The 17904-nt window shown below is 51.9% G+C and overlaps 2 protein-coding genes across 5 annotated transcripts in view; one reads left to right on the plus strand and one right to left on the minus strand.

Moving 5' to 3' along the window:
- Positions 1 to 217: 217 nt before the first annotated feature.
- Positions 218 to 13828, minus strand: Crybb1 (crystallin, beta B1). Its single transcript, NM_012936.3, has 6 exons — positions 13700 to 13828; positions 12156 to 12340; positions 9925 to 10043; positions 6248 to 6380; positions 2306 to 2448; positions 218 to 488 (listed from the first exon to the last, which is right to left on the minus strand). The coding sequence occupies exons 2-6, from the start codon at positions 12327 to 12329 to the stop codon at positions 305 to 307; spliced, it is 753 nt and encodes a 250-aa protein (NP_037068.2). The 5' UTR covers positions 12330 to 12340; positions 13700 to 13828; the 3' UTR covers positions 218 to 304.
- Cryba4 (crystallin, beta A4) overlaps positions 9220 to 17904 on the plus strand; it is a 14489-nt gene continuing 5804 nt past the window's right edge. Inside the window, exon 1 of one of the 4 annotated variants that reach the window (XM_039089722.2) lies at positions 9220 to 9358. The gene's annotated coding sequence lies outside the window, so the exon portion shown is untranslated. 4 annotated transcript variants of the gene reach the window in all.

A 17904-nucleotide genomic window follows, 5' to 3' on the forward strand; every position in this document is an offset into this window, starting at 1 on the left:
AGTTTAAGGTCATCTTCTGCTACATAGGGAGTGTGGAGCTCCAAGAGCCATCCTTGATTATACACCAAACCTCGAGGCCTGCTTAGGACATAGAACTCGATCTCCCACCCCCACCCCACAGAAGAAAACGATCTTGGTAGTGATTGCCAAGCTTATGATTCATTGTTCTGGTTGTGACTATGACCAGGAGTAGCAGGTTCATGGATCCAAGCGCAAGTCGGCTGTAGGAACTTTATTAGGGGACTGGGAGGGGGGATGGGACCTGAGGCAGGGCGGGCTGTAGAAGTGAGGCCAGGAGTTTGGCTCACTTGGGGGGCTCAGCGGTTAGCACCGGGAAGCAGCCCTCTTGGTGCCACTGACGGTCCCGCAAGCGCCGCACAGCCTGCATCTGCGGCTGGAAGGCACCCCACTCGTTCCAGTGCCGGAAGTCTCCGGGCTCCAGCAGATACTGGTAGCCACGGTAGCCTGGGTACTGATAGCCGACCCATCTGGAAAGAGAGCACAGAAGGTGTAAAGACAGACAGCGTTCCCCCTCCAACTTCTTTATCATCACCCGTCCTGCAGTGAGTGTCCCAACAAGGGCCACACACCTGCCCCGACTTGGCCCTTCCAGCCCCAGTTAATGGAACTTGTTCTTCCTCTTTCTGATAGGCCTCAGTATTCTCTTCTGTAAAGTGGGCAGTCATGTGGATGTTGTTTTGAGTATGCTTGGGGGACCAGATGGAGTGAACGCCCCAACTGTTGGCAGTCAGTTCGTGCTGCGGGTGATGCTGCACCTCCCCCCCCCACCCCCCACCCCCCGCCCAGAACGGAATCCAATACATGAAACTGGAGTTCCTATACAATGAGTCTCTGGGGTTACTGTAAGCACTATCTACTGTCAGATAACCCAGAAGCTGAGCCACGTGGGTCTCAGTTTGCCCTCTGCGGGGCATGGACAGTGGTGATCCCACTCCTTCCGTTTCTGATGAGGGTTCACTTCCTTTGATGGGTGAGTACAGCACAAAAGTTTCCTCACCAAGGAGAGGCATGGTGGGTGATTCACTCTAAGTCCATCCTTGCCTGAACACAAGCTGCAGGCCTTCCAAGCCCTTCTATGGCCCCCTGTTTGTCATTAGCTGGCTTCTCTGCAGGAAGAGCTGGATCCCACCCAGTTCCATCCACCCTGATAGAGGAGGGGAACCCAGGCTGAACCATGTCCACACTGTACAGGTAGGGCACAGTGGTATCTCTAGTACTGGGTAGAAGAAACCCTTCTAAGTAGAGAGTGGCTTCAAATCAAGTCCCCCCTCTGTGCCCAGCATGGGCCAGGCTCCCAGATAAGACTCAGAAGGACACAGGTTTGGTTGGGGGCAGGGTGGGTAGGCTATCACCCAGAAACACCACAGGATGTGGTGATACTCATCTTATCTACAGGAGACAATTCTAGAAGGTAAGGCACCGGACCTTCTCTAGGTTCTCATGGAGGTAGAACAGAGGACTCTGCTTGGGAACCTCAGATCCCAGGGATCAAAGTGGATGAGGGCTTCTCATCCACCCATTATGCAGCCAGCAACACTGAGGCGCAGACAGGTGCACCTAGGGATCTCTGCTGGACCTACCCTCTGTCCACATCTATTCTGGCCAGAGACTCATTATGCCTGAGGAGCTGGGATTCTCTCCATCTGTGGGCTAGTATTTAGACTGAGGTGGAACTTACCACATGCCCAGAACATAGTCCTGGAAGACTGTGTGTATATGTGTGTAAGATGTGTGTGTGTGTGTGTGTGTGTGTGTGTATGTGATGTGTGTGTCTGTGTGTATGAGTGAGGTGTGTGTGAAAGAGAGATTGAGATCTGTGTTTGTGTGTGTGAGATCTCTGTGTGTCTCTGCATGTATATGTGTGAAAGATCATCTATCTGTATGTCTGAGAGAGCAAGATCTATCTCTCTTTGTGTGTATCTGTGTGTGTGAGATCTCTACATGTGTGTGTCTATGTGTCTCTGTGTGAGAGATCTGTCTGTGTGTCTGAGAGAGATCTGTCTCTGTGCGTGTGTCTGCATGAAATCTGTGTTTGTGTCTCTGTGAGATCTCTCTCTCTCTGTGTGTGTGTGTGTGTGAGAGAGAGAGAGAGAGAGAGAGAGACAGAGACAGAGACAGAGACAGAGACAGATCTTTGTGTATGTGCCTTTGTGTGAGATCTCTGTGGGGGTGAGGGAATTATAAGGTCTTTCCCTTTCCCAGGGACCTGATGTGACATTCCGTCTCTGATACTCTCAGCTTCTGACTCTGCACTTGCTGCCGGCCCCAGAACCTGGATGCTTACGTGCCACTGGAGACGGTTATACTGCCCACACGGTCACAGAAGCCATAAACCCAGAGGCTGGGCACGTCATCCTCTTGGATCTCCATGGTGTTGCCCTTGAAGTTGGCCCCTTCAAACAGGCAGATCTTATGCTCCTGGGAATCCTGGGGAGGCAGAAACAGTCAGAAGAAATGGAAGCAGAAGGGGGTGAAGAAAGAGGTGGGGAAGGACCCCCGGGCCATCCAGCGAGGGCCCTCCTCATTTGGGAAGAGGAGACAATGGTTGAAACATCTCCAATGCCCAAGGATAAAATGAGTTCATCCACACGGGCTTGAGTCTGTACAAGGAAATATGTGTGGCGTCACCCTGCAGTAGCACAGAGCCTCAGAGAGGGCAAGCGTATGGATCTAAACCACACAGCCAGCCAGAGACAGTGCCTTTCAGACAAGTGCCATTCCAATTCCCAACAGTGTCTCTGTGCCAATGGGGAGCCCCAGCCAATGTCTTTTTATATGAATTTCTAATCGGAGTGAGTTACGGTGGACCATAGGTTGTGGAAGAGTGTGTGGAGCATGGATCTGGGTTTGAGTTCTCACTGTGGCCAATCCTTGGGGTATTTCACACAGTTCAAGCCTTAATGTGTCTTCCCATAAAATGGGCCACTGCCCACTCCCACTTCATCCATGGGACCATGACTAAGACACTTCGTAGCTGAACAATGGATCTGGAAGATCCCATGGTACACCTTTGAATGACAGCATAGAAGGAGCTCTGGCTGGATCTGGTGTTTTGTTGGTGGTCGGTTTGGTTTTATGTTTTGAGTTCTGGCGGTGGAATCCTGGTCCTGCTAGGCAAGTGCTCTGCCACTGAGCCCCGACACTAGTTTTAATAGCTGAAGTGCCAGAGGGATGAACCACCAACAGCACAGGGTGAGGCCCAGACCATTGCTGACAAGCTGTGCAGCATGAAGACCTTCATTCTCTGTTTGGACCTCAATTTTGCAATTGTAATGGCTTCTGCCTACCAGGGCTGCTTATACAGATGTCACAGAAGGAAGAGAAAGCACCCAGCATATAGCAGGTGGTCGATAAAGGGGTCCTTTATCCACCATTGTCAACAAACAAACAAGGGGAGGGCAGGTCACAAGCGTGTCCTTCTGTGGACAGACACTGAGGACACTGTGTTAGACTGTACATGAGCCAAGTCAGTTAACTCTTCCAGGAGGCAGGGATCAAGGGAGCTGTCGTAGGAGAACAGAGTTTAGAGCGGTTTTGTAGGTCAAGTAGGAGTTGGGAGCCAGAGGAGGGAAGTAGGGTAGAGATCACACTGAGCCGAAGAGAAAGCATAGGAAAATGTCCCTGAAAGAGAGTGTGGTCTGAGGTAGGCATAGGGACACAGGAGTCACGATTAGCAAGCGCTTTGAAGTGATTCAGCGCCAGTAACTGTTAACCTATATCGGTTGAGGACCTTGGCTGAGTTGGGGGAGCCAAACCAGTTTGCGGGTTCCCACTGCAATAGAGGTATAACCTCACCATGCCCCATAAGTCCCCATGAGACCCCACCTCTCTCGAATACCCACTCCTACCCTGTTCTTCCCCGTCCACTCCTGTAGGTGCAACCATGTCTGTCCAGGGGCTAGTGTTTAATTGCTATTGCAGGATTCTGCCCTTGCTGGCCCCTGTGTGGCCTTTCCTTATGCTCTCCTAGGGCTGACTCTGCTCCCGCGCACTCAGGTGCTGGCTGCTCTGCCCACTGACAACTGACAACCAATCCCAGCTCCCCTCACTCATCCCAAGCAGCAGGGACCAAGGCTTGTGGTTACAGATGGACTTCCAGGCCTGGGACTGAGCCCACGAAATCAGGCCAGAGGCAATCACTCTGGTGGGTTTTGTTTTGTTTTTCACTTTTTCCTTTTTGGAGACAGAGTCCCAACTCTATAGCCCTAACCAGCCTGGGATTCACTATTTAGGTCAGGTACGTAAACTCTCAGACATTTGCCTGCCTCTGCCTCCTTGAGTACTGGGCTAAAAATGTGTGCCACCGTGCCCGGGTCCCTGGGATCAGGTTTGATTTTGGAAGTAATTTTCACGAAAGCAGGGATAAAAGAGAGACAGAGAACCCAGGAGCGAGCTGGGGTGGAGGAGGTGCTCAGGAGAAGGACAATGATGGCCCAGAGTCAGAACAGTCACAGAAGACACAGGATGAGTCAGACCGGAGCATGGTCGCATGTGTAAGAGATGACCTAGGGAGGGGGGAGGTGAAGGAAAGGGGCTCCCCCAGAATCAGCTGCTCCCACAGAATCAGAACTAATTGATCTGGGTGAAGTGGAGGTAGATAGTCTTTAAATTTTTCTAATATATTTTATTTAAACAACTATATCTAAAATGCAACCATAGTTTTTAAAACTGGCCAGTGTGATCACGTGAAAATGGTTTTACACTTGTGAGAAACACATGTGGTGGTGTGTTTAAAACCAGGACCGTGTTTCATGCTTATGGAATATCTCCATCTAGACCCACCAGATTTCATATGCTCAGTAAACACTTAGGATCTGATTGTGTAGTGCATACCTGTAACCCTGGGGGAGACACAAAGCTAGGGCTTCAGTATGGTATGTTGTCTCAAAACACGAAGCAACACACACACCACCCTACCATTACCAACTATAAATGGATAGCCCTTACAATGTTGGATAGCAGCGTTTAATCAGGGTACTTCATTGGCACTGCCTGATTGAGCAAGGTTCCCATCAATACCCAGTGTGTAGATCATTGGTTCTCAACCTGTGGGTCATGACCTCCTTGGGGGGTTAAAAGACCCTTTCATGGGGATCACATATCAGATATGCTGTATGATTAGACAATAAGATTCTTAACAGTAGCACAGTTACAGTTATGAAGTAGCAATGAAGTAATTTTGTGGTTGGGGAGGGGGTCACTACAGCACGAAGAACTGTATTAAAGGGTCACAGCTGTAGGAATGTTGAGAGCCACTGACATAGATGGGCATACAAGGCCATTCAAGTGTTTGCAGCTAAGCTCTGAGCTCTTAAGGGCACATACTGAGAAGGCTGAAATCCAGCCTGGGATTCAAGGGTTTATAGTTAAGCTCTGAGCTCTTAAGGGCACCTAGTGTGAAGGCTGAAATCCAGTCTGGGATTCTCAATGTGCTGCGAGGACCCTGGCTGCCTGACACACAGTGGTGTGTTAGTAATGCCTCACAGTTCACTGGTGAGCCTCCATTAAGGAACTTTCTTCATAGGAGTTCCCACCTCAGGAGGCGAGAGTCACTGGCATCTGAGCTGGGCATGTGTGAGTAAAAAGAGTAATTGGCTCATAATTCACAATTGATTCATAATTCTGGAAAGACTGCACACTTTGTTGTGCTGTCTCCATGATCTAGAGTCATCTCTTTTGCACTGATCTAATTCAGCATATGTTGTCATGTGGTCAAGACATCACAACTACCTTCCCTAAGTCCCTTTATTAGCCACTTCACAGCTAACTTACCTTCATTTTTTCCCTTTCTTTAACAAAGTCTCACTTGTACCCAAGGCTAGATTTGAACTCAGAATCCTCATGCCTCCACCTCCCCTGTATTGGGATCGTGGATTTTGTGTCACCTACCATGCCTGACTATAGTGCAAACTTTGCTCTGCATGTTGTGTTCCCTGGGTGGATGCTGGGCTTTGAAAGGCTGCCCAGCGTGTACGATGTGCAACCGGGAACTTGACCTACTGTGGGAGAAATCAAGGAGCACACTAAAATGGCTTTGTCACTTTCCAGAAGCTTAACTCCAAACTCACAGAGCAGAGAAGTGTCTGTTTATCACCCACAGCCCCGGTGGGACACGGATGGGGTGTTTGCAGAATTGCAGAGAGCAAGGGAGTCTGTTTCTGAACAACCACAGGTCACTAGGCTTCTGTGCTCATGGTAGACCTCTGCCCCAGCCCCAGCCACTCACCATCCTGATGGGCCGGAAGGACATGAGCCGGTCACTGCGGTAACTGCTGGTCCAGGTGTCCCATCGTGGGTACTCACCCTTCTCCAGGACAAACATCTCCCCACGGAAGGCAGATTGCTCAAAGGCCACCCAGCTGAACATAAGAAGGACCAAGAGGGATGGAGACAGAGGAGAAAGCATCAGTAAGTGCCTTCCTTCCTGGCTTTTCTTCCTGCTTCTTTTCTGCACAGCAGCCCAGATACCGAAATGAAAACCCAGAGTGGGGCCAATGGGCCCGGGTGTCATTCTGTCCCTATCCCTGCATAACCACGGACTAGCGGCTTCCCCTCTCCCAGGCATCGTCACTTCATCTAACTGTTTTTGGAGTTGGCAAAGGATATAGTGAGATGCTGTGTGTAATTATCTGAGCAAATTATTTTAGCAAGGAAGTGATCCACAGGGTTTTAAATAGTATAAGGACCCAGGACCAACTAACTTCTCAAGAAGGATTTTCTTTTAAACTCGTTAACATCTGGGACGACATCTCTGTTTGCTGCTAATGTGATCCTAACACCTACTGGTCACTCCTTTCCAACCACGGGAGGACCAGGCACTGCCTCAGCTCTGCAGGCCAGGGTATGAAGTGCTGCTTTGAAGGCATCTCACAGGTACCCGTGACTTACAACAAAAGTAGGTTTTCACCTGTCAGAGTGGTACAAGCTTGTGTTCCAAGGATCGTTTAGAATAAAACACAGGAGCCAAGAATGATCATGCATCCTGCAATCCCAGCCCAGAGGAAAGCAGCAAGATGGTGCTATCTGTGGCCAGCCTGGGCTACACAGTGAGACCCTGTCTCCAAACATGGAAACAAAGTCAAAGGAAGCACATGTGAGTGGGCTCAGAGGTTCAGATTTGAGAGAATTCATTCTCATTTGCTGAGAAGCAGCCTGGAGAGCAAGAGTTCCACAGCCCGGGTGTGTGGTGCAGGGGTGGGGCATAGTCAGGCACCTGCTGAATTCTCATGCTGTGATGACAGCACACGAAGTGCTTTGTCTTTCACGAAGAGTAAGTAAACTGGAAGTTTAAAATCTAGTGGGGGCTTTTTCAGTGTAGTCTGATCAGGAAGATTAAAGCAGGGATCCCGAGGGCGGTGATCCTCACTCTGCGTGTTTGGAATTCTGAAGAAGCAAGAGGCTCAGTGGAACATCTCCATGAATGTTATCTCCCTGAGGGATGCGGGGACTTTCTCACCAGAAGGATGACTTTCTCACCAGAATGGAGATGCCGTCATGGGCTGAGAATCACAGGAACCTCAGGACCTTGTCCGAGGGATGAGTCAGTCACACTGAAGTGACAGAATGAAGATAGGACTTGTCCTCCAAGAAGACAACTGAGGTCCTTGGTAGACTGGAGAAGAAGATCAAAGGATGGGTGGGTGGATGGATAGATGAATGGGAGGTTGGATGGACAGATGGATGGATAAATGGGTGGGTGGATGGATGGGTAGATGAATGGGTGAATGGATGGATGGGTAGATGAGTGGATAGATAGGTGGGTAGATGGATTGATGAATGGATGGATGGGCTTATGGGTGGATAGATGGGTGGGTGGATGGAAGGATGGATGGGTGGATGGAAGGATGGATGAATGAATAGGGTGTTGGGGAGACCAGTGAACAGATAGATGGATGGCGGATGGATAATGGATGATGAATGTATGGATGTTTAAGTGGATGGATGGACAGATGGACGGATGGATAAGCTAATGAGTAGATGGATGGATATCTCAGTTACAAGCAAGGGGTGGATGAATAAGTGAATGTGTACGTGGATATGTAGATGAATGGGTGGCCGTATGGGTAGAGAGGCAGATGGATGGATAGGTGATGACAAGAGAGTGGATGTGCAGATGGCTGAGTAGCTGGAAGAGTGAACAAATAGATGGATATAGGGAAAGATGGATGAAAGAGAGTGATGGGTACCAGACGGATGACCGGACGGGTTGGCCTACAGACGAATGCGCGTGTGGATGGGTGATACATGTGATGGGTAGAATGGCTAGCTGGGAAGAGAACCACTTGAGGTGGCGCCACAAAAGCATGAAGACCAGAGACGCTGGGAAATGACAGACCTGAGTTCCAATCCCAGCTCATCATTCACTCTCCACCACATGATTGGGAGCAGTCACTGAAGCTAATCACACTTCAGTGAAGGAGGAAAAGCGGCTGCACCTGCATCACTGAACAATGAGGCTCTGAAATCAAGCTCATTGAGAAGACTCAACACACAGTTCACAGGGTAATTGCATCAGGGACTAGGGGTGGGGGGAAGCCATTGCTTACGAAAAGACAAGACAGAGGTGGTCTTGCCACCTGCTGCTCTCCCTCTGTACTCCTCCGTCCTCTTTAGGTGGCTCATGAGGACCTAGTCAGCTGTGAGACATGTCTGGTATGTGTCCTGGTGTCCATCCTTATTGCCGGTGGCTTTTTTTGAGCCACAGTCGAGAAGAGGAAGGCAGGAGTCAAATGAGGACGTGGAGCCTCAGCCCTGAAAGGTGGTACCCAGCCCAAGTCATGCATGGTGTCTGGTTTCGGGCTGAGGTCTCCTAGGTACATGGTACTCGAGACCTCCTGGGTACATGTCTCTCCCCTTCTTCCTCCTTTCTTCCCACATGCCTGCTGATCCCTGACTCAGCCCTTGCCTCTGGATCTCAGGCCCATGTCTGTTCCTTCTGGGCGCAACCCCAGAACATTGAAAGAAAAAGACATGGTCATAGCCGTCTCTCTTTTTGTGGAGAAATACTCTGGCTTTGAGTCATCGGCATCCCGAACACCCTCAAACCTCAAGATGGCCACAGCAACCAGTTCCTGTCCCAGATGGGCTTGGGGGGATGGGTGGGACTGAACTGGGGCTGACCGCACCAGACTGAGTGGGCGTGAGAAGCATGAGTGGCCCATGAATCAGAGCACGGAGCCTGGTGTGCTCCGAAATTCACAGAGTGGACGGCCACTGCTGTTAACACACCGTGCTTGGATGTCTACACTGCCAACCCCACTCTGCCCTAGAGTCATTCTGACTCTCCTTGTCTTGGAGTCAGGGAAACGGAGGCTTGGAGACTGAAGAACCAGACACAGTAAGGCATGAGCGTTCAAACCCAAGTAGGTCTGATCTAAATCTGACCTTGAAACAACCTGGCACTTCACTTCGTGCTGTAGATAGCATGGGATGACCTAAATGTTGGCTGGCTACACCCTTTGGTGGGCTTTATGGTAGCTGGAACACGATGGCCTCCGCTCATGGAGATAGCCCTGGAAAGCTAGCCTGCTGCTTCCATGATTTGGGGGTAAAATCCAGTAGCCTGGGACATAGCTCGGTCACTCGGCATGGATGACACCACTCATTAACTCAGTCCTTCAGAGCCTCAGTTTCCCTGTCTGCTGTTGACTGGGGAGGTCTCTCTCTCTCTCTCTCTCTCTCTCTCTCTCTCTCTCTCTCTCTTCTTGGTGCTCTTTCAGGTGACGTATTATGCACCCTCCAGGACTTTCTAACTCTTGATTACCTCATGTCAATGAGGGAGCACCATCCCCCCTCCCCCTGGGGTTTGCAGCTAGAATAAGGAATGACCAAGGTGTGACTAGAAGGTGCCAGGCAAGTATAGCTGCTCTGAGGTGGAGAGTCCCCACCCACCCCAGCACTCACGGTCCGGAGAGGACGATCAGACTGCGCACTCTGTCGAAGCCACGGTCCCCCAGGTTCAGGCACTCCCCCGAGAATTCCACCCGGCGGCCCTGGAAGTTTTCCTGCTCAAAGACGACCAGCTGCAGAGAGAAACCCACCATGCCCGAGAGACAGATTGAGGGGTGCTCTGGCTCCATGACACTAACTCCAAAATGAAGCAAGCCGGTCAGATGAAAGGCTCAAGTCCCACAACCTCTGAAGGGCATGTGTCAATCAAATGTGTCAGCCTGGGTCTGCCTCATCATGGTGCCATGAGCCTCAGTTTGTGAGTGCACCTGTCTTCCGGTCTCCCCACTACTGAACTCAAGATCAGTTCCATCATTGGAAGCAGGAATGGGGGCTGTGTCTCCCATCCAAGGTCTCTCTGTGTAGCCTAGACCGACCTGGCTATTCTGTTACCTCAGCTCCCAGCGTGTGCACCTGTTGTACTAAGCGTGTGTACGTCAGGTCCATCCCTTCCAGCTTCTCCTCGCTGTTATTTCTCAGCCTGGCATGACCTCTTCACCAGGAATCTCCAGCTTGGACCTTCCACTTCCTAACTCACAATCCAGGCTACCTGTGTGGTCCTGAACCTGTTCTGGGTGCAGAGGCCACTTTTCACCAGGAAGTCTCTGAGATTGCTCCTCCTCTACCCTGGGTAGGGCCTGAGTGCTTCCCACTGTGATATCACTTATAGCCAGGTACAATTCTGGGAAGTCACCATCGCTTCTGAGTCTCCCTTCTCCTTCCCCTTTTCCTCCTCTTCCTCCCTCTCTTCTGCCTCTCTTTTTCCTATTCTCTTCCTACTTCTCTCTTCTTTCTCCTCCACTTCCTTCCTCTCTTCCTTTTCTCCTTCTACTATTCCTCTTCTTCTTCCCTCTCTTCCTCCTTTTCCTCTTCCCCTCCTCTTCCTACTTCTTTCTTCCTCCTCCTCTTCCTTCTCTTTCCTCTTCTCCTATTATTCCTTCTCTCCTCTCTTCCTTTTCTCTTCCTCCTCTTCCTCTTTCCCTCCTCTTTCTCTCTCTTCTTTCTCTTTTCCTCTTCTTCTCCCCCCTCTCCCCCCTCTCCCTCCTCCTCTTCCTTCTTCTCTTTTGCTTTTTCTGCCCCACCCTTAGAGGACTCCTTCAAGTTAGGACCTGAGACGTTTCCTTATCTGTGGACACAAATACAGGGAAGATTCACCAGCCCACAACTCAGGGCACAGACAACCCCTCCCTCACCTCTGTGCCTCTTATTTGCACGTTTTCTGTCCCACACAGGAACTCCACCATTCGGTGCTGTCAGGATGCTATTCAACCAGCACCAAGTGTACGTGGTAGATGCTTGAAGCTGGGGACATCATAGAGGGTAGAGTCCTAAGGGACACTAGGGCCAGGTAGGATTTTCATCAAATTTGTGCTTATATCTGGGCTGTGAGGTTTGCAGGTAGGTGCTTGGAACCTTGTTAAAAAGTAAATTTAAGTCAATGATTAAACATAATGACGCAAATCAAAAGCAGCCACATCCAGATCAGGTGTGAGTTATAAACCAATCGTGGCCAGGTCTCTACCCCAGGGTGAGGACAGCGAGTCAAACCCCAAGAGTAGGAAGTCTGGGTCTCTCTAGGAGCCCTGCAACCTGGAGCTTGGGGGAGAATTTCCAGCAAGGTCAGAGGTCAGCCTGGTGGCCCTGGGGCTCTCCTGTCATGAGTGGTCCCATCGCCCAACATACTCCTGTTGTGTTTCTGGCTTTGCTGCCCTCTAAACTCCCTCACGCAGAATGGGCATGTAGCAAGGAGGACTGCTTCACACTCTAGAGTAGACACCCTTTTCTCCCAGGTGTGTGGAACTCCTGCGGTTCCCAGACTGGGAAGGAAGAGGCCAGGGAAGATGGACAGCAGGCCAGGGAGGACAGAAAGCTTGCTAGGGAGGATGGAATGCAGGCCAGGTTGCTTGGAGAGCAGGCCAGGGAGGATGGAGACTGGAAGGCTAGGGAGGATAAAGAACAGGCTGGTGGGGGTGGGGGGGGGGAATGGAGAGCAGGCCAGGGAGGATGGAGACTGGAAGACCAGGGAGGACAGAGAGCAGAAAAAGTCAGATGAGAGGCAGAGACACAGGAAGAAGACCTGCTAAGGGGAGAGGATGAGGAGGAAGGGGAGGAAAGTGGGGGTAGGAGAGAGAAGCAGGGTGAGGAGGAGTGGATCAGTACAGCCAGCCCAGCCCCCGCATCCTTACCCTGTAGCTTCCAGGAGGCAGTTCCCCTACTTTGGCAGCAGGCCTGGGCACAGAAGCTGGGACAGGAGTAGGGCCAGGGGCTGGGGCTGTCCCTGTGGATGGGGTTCCCTTCCCTTTGCCATCAGGCCCTGGGTTCACCGCAGTGGTGGCTGCAGCCTTGGCAACCTGAGACATGGTTTCTGATGCTGCAAAGAAGAAAAGTCCTTGGGTTGGGTGATTTTGGAGTGGTGCTTCCAACCCCCCCCCTCTTTGTGTGTCTCACCCATGACTGTGGGCTCCTCCACAGCCATCGGCTCTCCCTGGGAAACAGCACTGAAGTTGTAGGCTCCATCTTGCTCTGGGACAGCCAACCCCTTCCTGGACACTGTCTCTTCCCTGTGCTGCCTCCTAACCTCTAGTCCCACACTCTGTTCCTCCCTTCCTGTGCTTGGTTAATTCACCGCCATGTGTGTTTGTGCATGGCTTTTCTCGACGTGAGTGGCAGTCACACTCAGGTATAATACTGAACGCATAACCCTAACCCTAACCCTCACATCTTGACCTTAACTGTGGGCTAGCTGGGATCAGGATACCCCTCTAGAGTCTAGCTGCCATGAAGCAGATGGACAGGCACCCTGGTTACTCTATGCAGTCTTGTAAGCTCTCCCGCTTGGAATAGCTCCTTAGCACTTGTCTCTGTGCCAGGCCCATGGGAGCTTCTCAGGCAACATCTGCTCAGAGAGCAAGTGCAAATGTGTGCGTGTCCTGAACCTCTCCCAGCCCTCCTCTGCCCCTGGCATCCTCTGAGGGCAGATGTGGGTGTGCAAATAGCAGCCTGGCACTCAGGACAGGGAGGCAAAAAAAGAGGGAGTAGTGTGTTTCCATTGCTCCATGCCAGAGCTGGGCCTGTGGGCGTTGTGGAGAGAGGACTCTGGTAAGCTCCACTGGTCCCTGGAGGAGCACAGATTTCTTGATAGGGGTCATGCCTGATGGCACTGTCCCCTGGAGGAAATCCACCAAAGATTATGCTGATAATTGACGTGCTGCTGTAGTGCTTGGGGCCCAAAGCACGTTCCCTGGGTCCAGTGGTTTCCCAATGCCCTCTCTCTAGCTGGGGTGAGCACTCTCCTCCCAGGCTTCCTCAGGAAGGCTGGCTGCTTTGCTACCCACACATCTGGATCACATCTGGGGGTTTCAACCAGGCTTGACCTGTCTCTGTTCTGGGAAACACTCCCCAGAATTCAGGTTCTTTGACCAGCCGTGAGTTCCTTCTCCTTCCCGCTCATCCTCTCTCTGCCTCTCCAAGTGGGTACCATTTCCTTCCTCTCTACTTCCCCTCCTCTGTTCTGCAGCCCAGGCTAGCCTCTGACTCTCAGCAATCCTCCTGCCCTAGCCTCCAGAGTGCTAAGTAGACAAGTAATGCACCAGCAACAGAGTTCTGGGTTTGGCTTTCTCCGAGCGTCTGCCCAGCTCTGTCTTCATCAGACATCCTCCCCCCACTTCCACCCTCCCCCCATATTTCCACCTCTCTCCAGTTCTTGGGCAGTGTGGCAGTCTCCTCTTACCTGTGTTGGTGGACAGGCTGGTGTTATGGGTCCCTCAGGGCCAACCCCCCATTTTATAACCTGGCAGGCACCAGGGTCTATAGTGTAGCACAAAGAGGCAGCTGGCTCAGCAAACCTGGATGGGGCCCGTGGCCGGCTCTGCCACATTACTGCCCAGTCTAGCACTTTCTATTGTTGGCCTGGAACACAGAGAAACCCTGGCCCCAACCCTGCTCTGACTGTTCTCTCTATTCCCCTGGCTGGAGACAGGCCCAGGGCCCTGCTGGCTGCCAGCCTAGGCTAGGGAAGGGGCACTGGGGAGGAGGTGACCTGGATTAGAATCCCGCCTCAGTCACCAAGCTTCACCGTACGGCTTCACAAGTCTCTACCTCTCTCTGGGGGTCTCAGGCTTACAGGCACAGTTGTCAAGTGCCCCTGTGGATGCTGCCCAGAACTGAAGACAACATTGAATGTGTACATGTTTTGTAAAAACAAGAAGTAGGCTTTCAGTCCACTGTCCCTGTCCTGAGCACTTCTGTGTGTTTGCAGCCTCTGGGATTTGGGATGGCCATCTCTGGGGCTCTGCAGCACACCTGCCCTATACGGGTCCTTGCCATACCCATTTCTTGGACGAGGAAGGCTGGGTGCAGAGACCCGTACTGGCCTTGGCAAACAGGAAGGCTCTGGCTATCCAGCCTTGGCCCTGATGGAGGCTTGCCTGAATTCCTGTTCTAGGGTGATGGGGCAGGGCTGGGTCTCAGGCCCAAGGGCTTAGTACTCAAGGCCTGGTTCCTTCCTCACTGTGTATCAGCCCACACTGTCTGACGCCAGGGGTGCTGCCCAGGGTCAGGAACACAGAGACTCTGAGTAGCCTCACATCCCACTGTACCTGACTGGGCAAAGGGCCAGAGTTTCATGCAGGCCCTAGCAGGTCCCTGTTAGAGCCAGGTCTCCAGGGTCCGCTGGAGAGGGTGAGGAGACAGAGGTAATGGACATCTGAGGTGAGAACAGGGATCAAAGGTGTGGGGGGAATAGAGAGAAAGGAATAGAGAGGAGGGTTTCCAGAGGGAGCCCAGGGCAAAGGAGAAAGCAGGACAGTCATGTATCCTACAAACCAGTGAATGCCAAATGACCCACCATTTCCCCAGAGAAACTGAGACCCACATAGAAACTTCAACCGTGTCCACCGTGTGAACTCAAAGTGGAGTGGGCTTGGAATCTGGCCAGGAATATTGCATTCTGTGTCCCCAACCCCAGTAGGGTTGCAGCCATCTTCTGGGAAACCCTTCTTCTCTGGGGGATCCAGGACTCCCCATGGGGTCTATCTCTATCTTGTGGTCACCCTGGCCTAGGCCCAGCACTTAGCCCCTCTCTCTGCTAGCCTCCTCTCTGCCTTTCATCCTGGGCCAAGGCCTTGAAGAGCAAGCTGGGAACCACAGGATAGGCCAGCCACTGGGACTCAGGCCAAGATGCCTGTGGTGGGGGCCACCCACAGACCTTGCCTCAAGGGCAGGCATCTGGGGCAGTTTTGTCCCCCGACCCTCCTAGCCATGGGCAGCTTGCCAAAGGTTCGGGGAGATGGGAGCAGCCTCCCTTGCTGGGCAGCTCTTCAGATCGCTATTTATAGATGAGAAAGTGGGGTGGCTCCTTTGTCGCCTTCCAGCCCTGTTTCCCATCCGTCATGTGGGACTGGCGTTCATGTTCTTCTTTATTTCTTCTTATTATATCGAGACATGGGTCTAATGTAGCCCAGGCTGGCCTCAAGCCCTCTATGTAGCTGAGGCTAGGTTTCCTGCCTCCATGTGCCAAGTGCTAGGATAGCAAGTGTAGACCACACCGGGCTGTGGACTCAGTTCCTTCCAACCTCCCGATTCCAGACTCTATGAAGACCTGCTTTTGGGGACCTGTCATTCATAATGATAAGTTATTTCTATGGTTACAGGATGCAGGATGGCAAAAGTGGCCAAGACCCAAGGCCTTTGTTCTTAGAACAGGTGCAGACACTACTCACCGGGAACATATTTATGCTTGGGGTATCCTGTGCTTTCAGGCCAACCATTAATGTGTGCGCTCACGTGTGTGTGTGTGTGTGTGTGTGTGTGTGTGTGTGTGTGTGCAAGAGTCGGTTCTCCCCTTCTTTCCTGTGGTCCTGAGGATGAAAGTCAGGCTGTCAGGTTTGGAGATACCCCTCTGAGCCTTCTCATCAGCCCTGACTTTATCTTTTTATTTTTATTCAACATATAACACAACTGAGGCTTAGAGGCACTGGGAACCTTCTCACTACTCAAAGGTCCTTAGCCCCCAGGCGCTGGATGCAGACTCTGGCTACTGCCTGTGGAGACTGCGCCTGCCTGTCCTGCCTGTGTGACAACTGTCAGGAAGGAAGGAAGGAAGGAAGGAAGGAAGGAAGAGATGGTGCTTTTTTCCTGGCCATCGCAGGACTCGTTCTTTATCTGTGTCACCCAGTAGCAAGGCTGAGTTTTACCACAAGTGGTTCCGGTCAGGCTACCTCTCCAGTGACGGGGCCCTCTCAGAGTCGAGGTCCATGGGATGCCACATGCTTATCAGGCATGCGTTGCTTTGTGAGGCCTGTTTGCAAGCTGCAGCCCCTCCTGGCCTTTGCTCCCGCACGCACAGCCACGGATGTTTCCTCAGGCCTTGCAGAGTGCACAGGTTCTGGTCCTGACAGAAAAATTGTGCTCCTGGGCATTTGTTATTCAGAACCCTGGTTCCGGTCCCCCTCTCCCCCAGGGTTTTGCAACTACTGCTTCCAAACCACTGTATACATTGTTTCCACCCTTTAAAAGAGTAGCCTCAATTGAGAGTGTGAAGTCTTGACAGAAGGGTTTCCAGAGCGAGCCCAGGGCAAATGAACGCCAAATGACCCACCATTTCCCCAGAGAAACTGAGACCCACATAGAAGCTTCAACCGTGTCCACTGTGTGAACTCAAAATGAAGTGGGCTTGGAATCTGGCCAGGAATCTTGCATTCTGTGTCCCCAGCCCTAGCAGAATCTCCACCCTTTAAAGAGTAGCCTCAAGTGAGAGTGTGAAGTCAGGGGCACGTGAGGTGCAGGAGGAGGACAGGCACAGAGCCCTGTGATCTGGCTAGTATCTGTCCTATCATGCAGACAGACAGAAGGGCACCCACCATCAAGATGATGTTGGACCCCAAGTCTACCTAGTTTTCCCTGGTCCTGGTCAGGGATCCTGTGGAATTAATGGAGGCAGGCTATCCCCCCTTCATATTCTCTGTCGTTGACCCTGGGGCAAGCCACAGATCCCTCCCCACTAAAGCCAGAGCTGCTGACATGTTCACCCTGGGCCTTGGCCAGGACTGGCTTTTGTTTCTATCACTGGCTTGCTGAGTCTGTGTTTGTCCCTTGGGGCCCCTGCCCCTTTCCTGCCTATAAGAGCCTGACCTTGTTTGGTTCTGGTTCTGACATGTGCTCTGGGCCCTTCTTGGTAAGTATGAGTGGGAGAGAGGGCTGGAGCTAAGCTCTCTGGTGGCATCCTGCGATTCCCATCTTGGGGATGTCACTGGTTCATCCCGAATGCCAATATCCCAGGAAATCTATAAGTGTCCAGACTGCTGCCTGTGACTCTTAGTTAAATGCCAAGTCTCCCCTCCCCCATCCTTTTCTGGCCTGTGTGTCCACTATGAGAACCACACGCCAGGTTAGAGCTGCACTTTGTTTTGGTGTGTGGTGTGTGTGTGTGAATCTCTCTCTCTCTCTCTCTCTCTCTCTCTCTCTCTCTCTCTCTCTCTCTGTGTGTGTGTGTGTGTGTGTGTGTGTGTGAATCTCTCTCTCTGTCTCTATCTCTGTCTCTGTCTCTATCTCTGTCTCTGTCTCTGTTTCTGTCTCTGTCTCTGTCTCTGTTTCTGTCTCTGTCTCTGTCTCTCTCTGTCTCTGTCTCTCTGTCTCTCTCTCTGTCTCTGTCTCTCTCTCTGTCTCTGTTTCTGTCTCTGTCTCTGTCTCTGTCTCTCTGTCTCTCTGTCTCTCTGTCTCTCTGTCTCTCTCTCTCTCTCTCTCTCTCTCTCTCTGTGTGTGCACATGTGATACACCCACCTACCCACCTCTTTCCACTCACATGGCACAGCAGCCCACAGTGACCCGGGGCTGGAGATGATGACACCGGATGCAGCTGCAACGGTGCTGTTTGCATGTGGGGGGTGGGGCGGGATGGGAGAAGGGCCACCCCGGGGCCAGAACACCCAGACCCAT

Source organism: Rattus norvegicus, chromosome 12 (assembly GCF_036323735.1).
Source record: "Rattus norvegicus strain BN/NHsdMcwi chromosome 12, GRCr8, whole genome shotgun sequence".
In the NCBI taxonomy this organism is placed as follows: Eukaryota; Metazoa; Chordata; class Mammalia; order Rodentia; family Muridae; genus Rattus; species Rattus norvegicus.

Bases quoted from the DNA above. Each gene is read 5' to 3' on its own strand.
- Crybb1 (NM_012936.3), bottom strand. From the start codon at position 12,329: ATGTCTCAGGTTGCCAAGGCTGCAGCCACCACTGCGGTGAACCCAGGG. The intron at 6,381-9,924 runs GTGAGTGCTGGG...TCTTATGTTCAG, and splicing joins CTGATCGTCCTCTCCGGACC to CTGGGTGGCCTTTGAGCAAT. The intron at 489-2,305 runs GTAAGCATCCAG...CTCTCTTTCCAG, and splicing joins ATAACCGTCTCCAGTGGCAC to ATGGGTCGGCTATCAGTACC.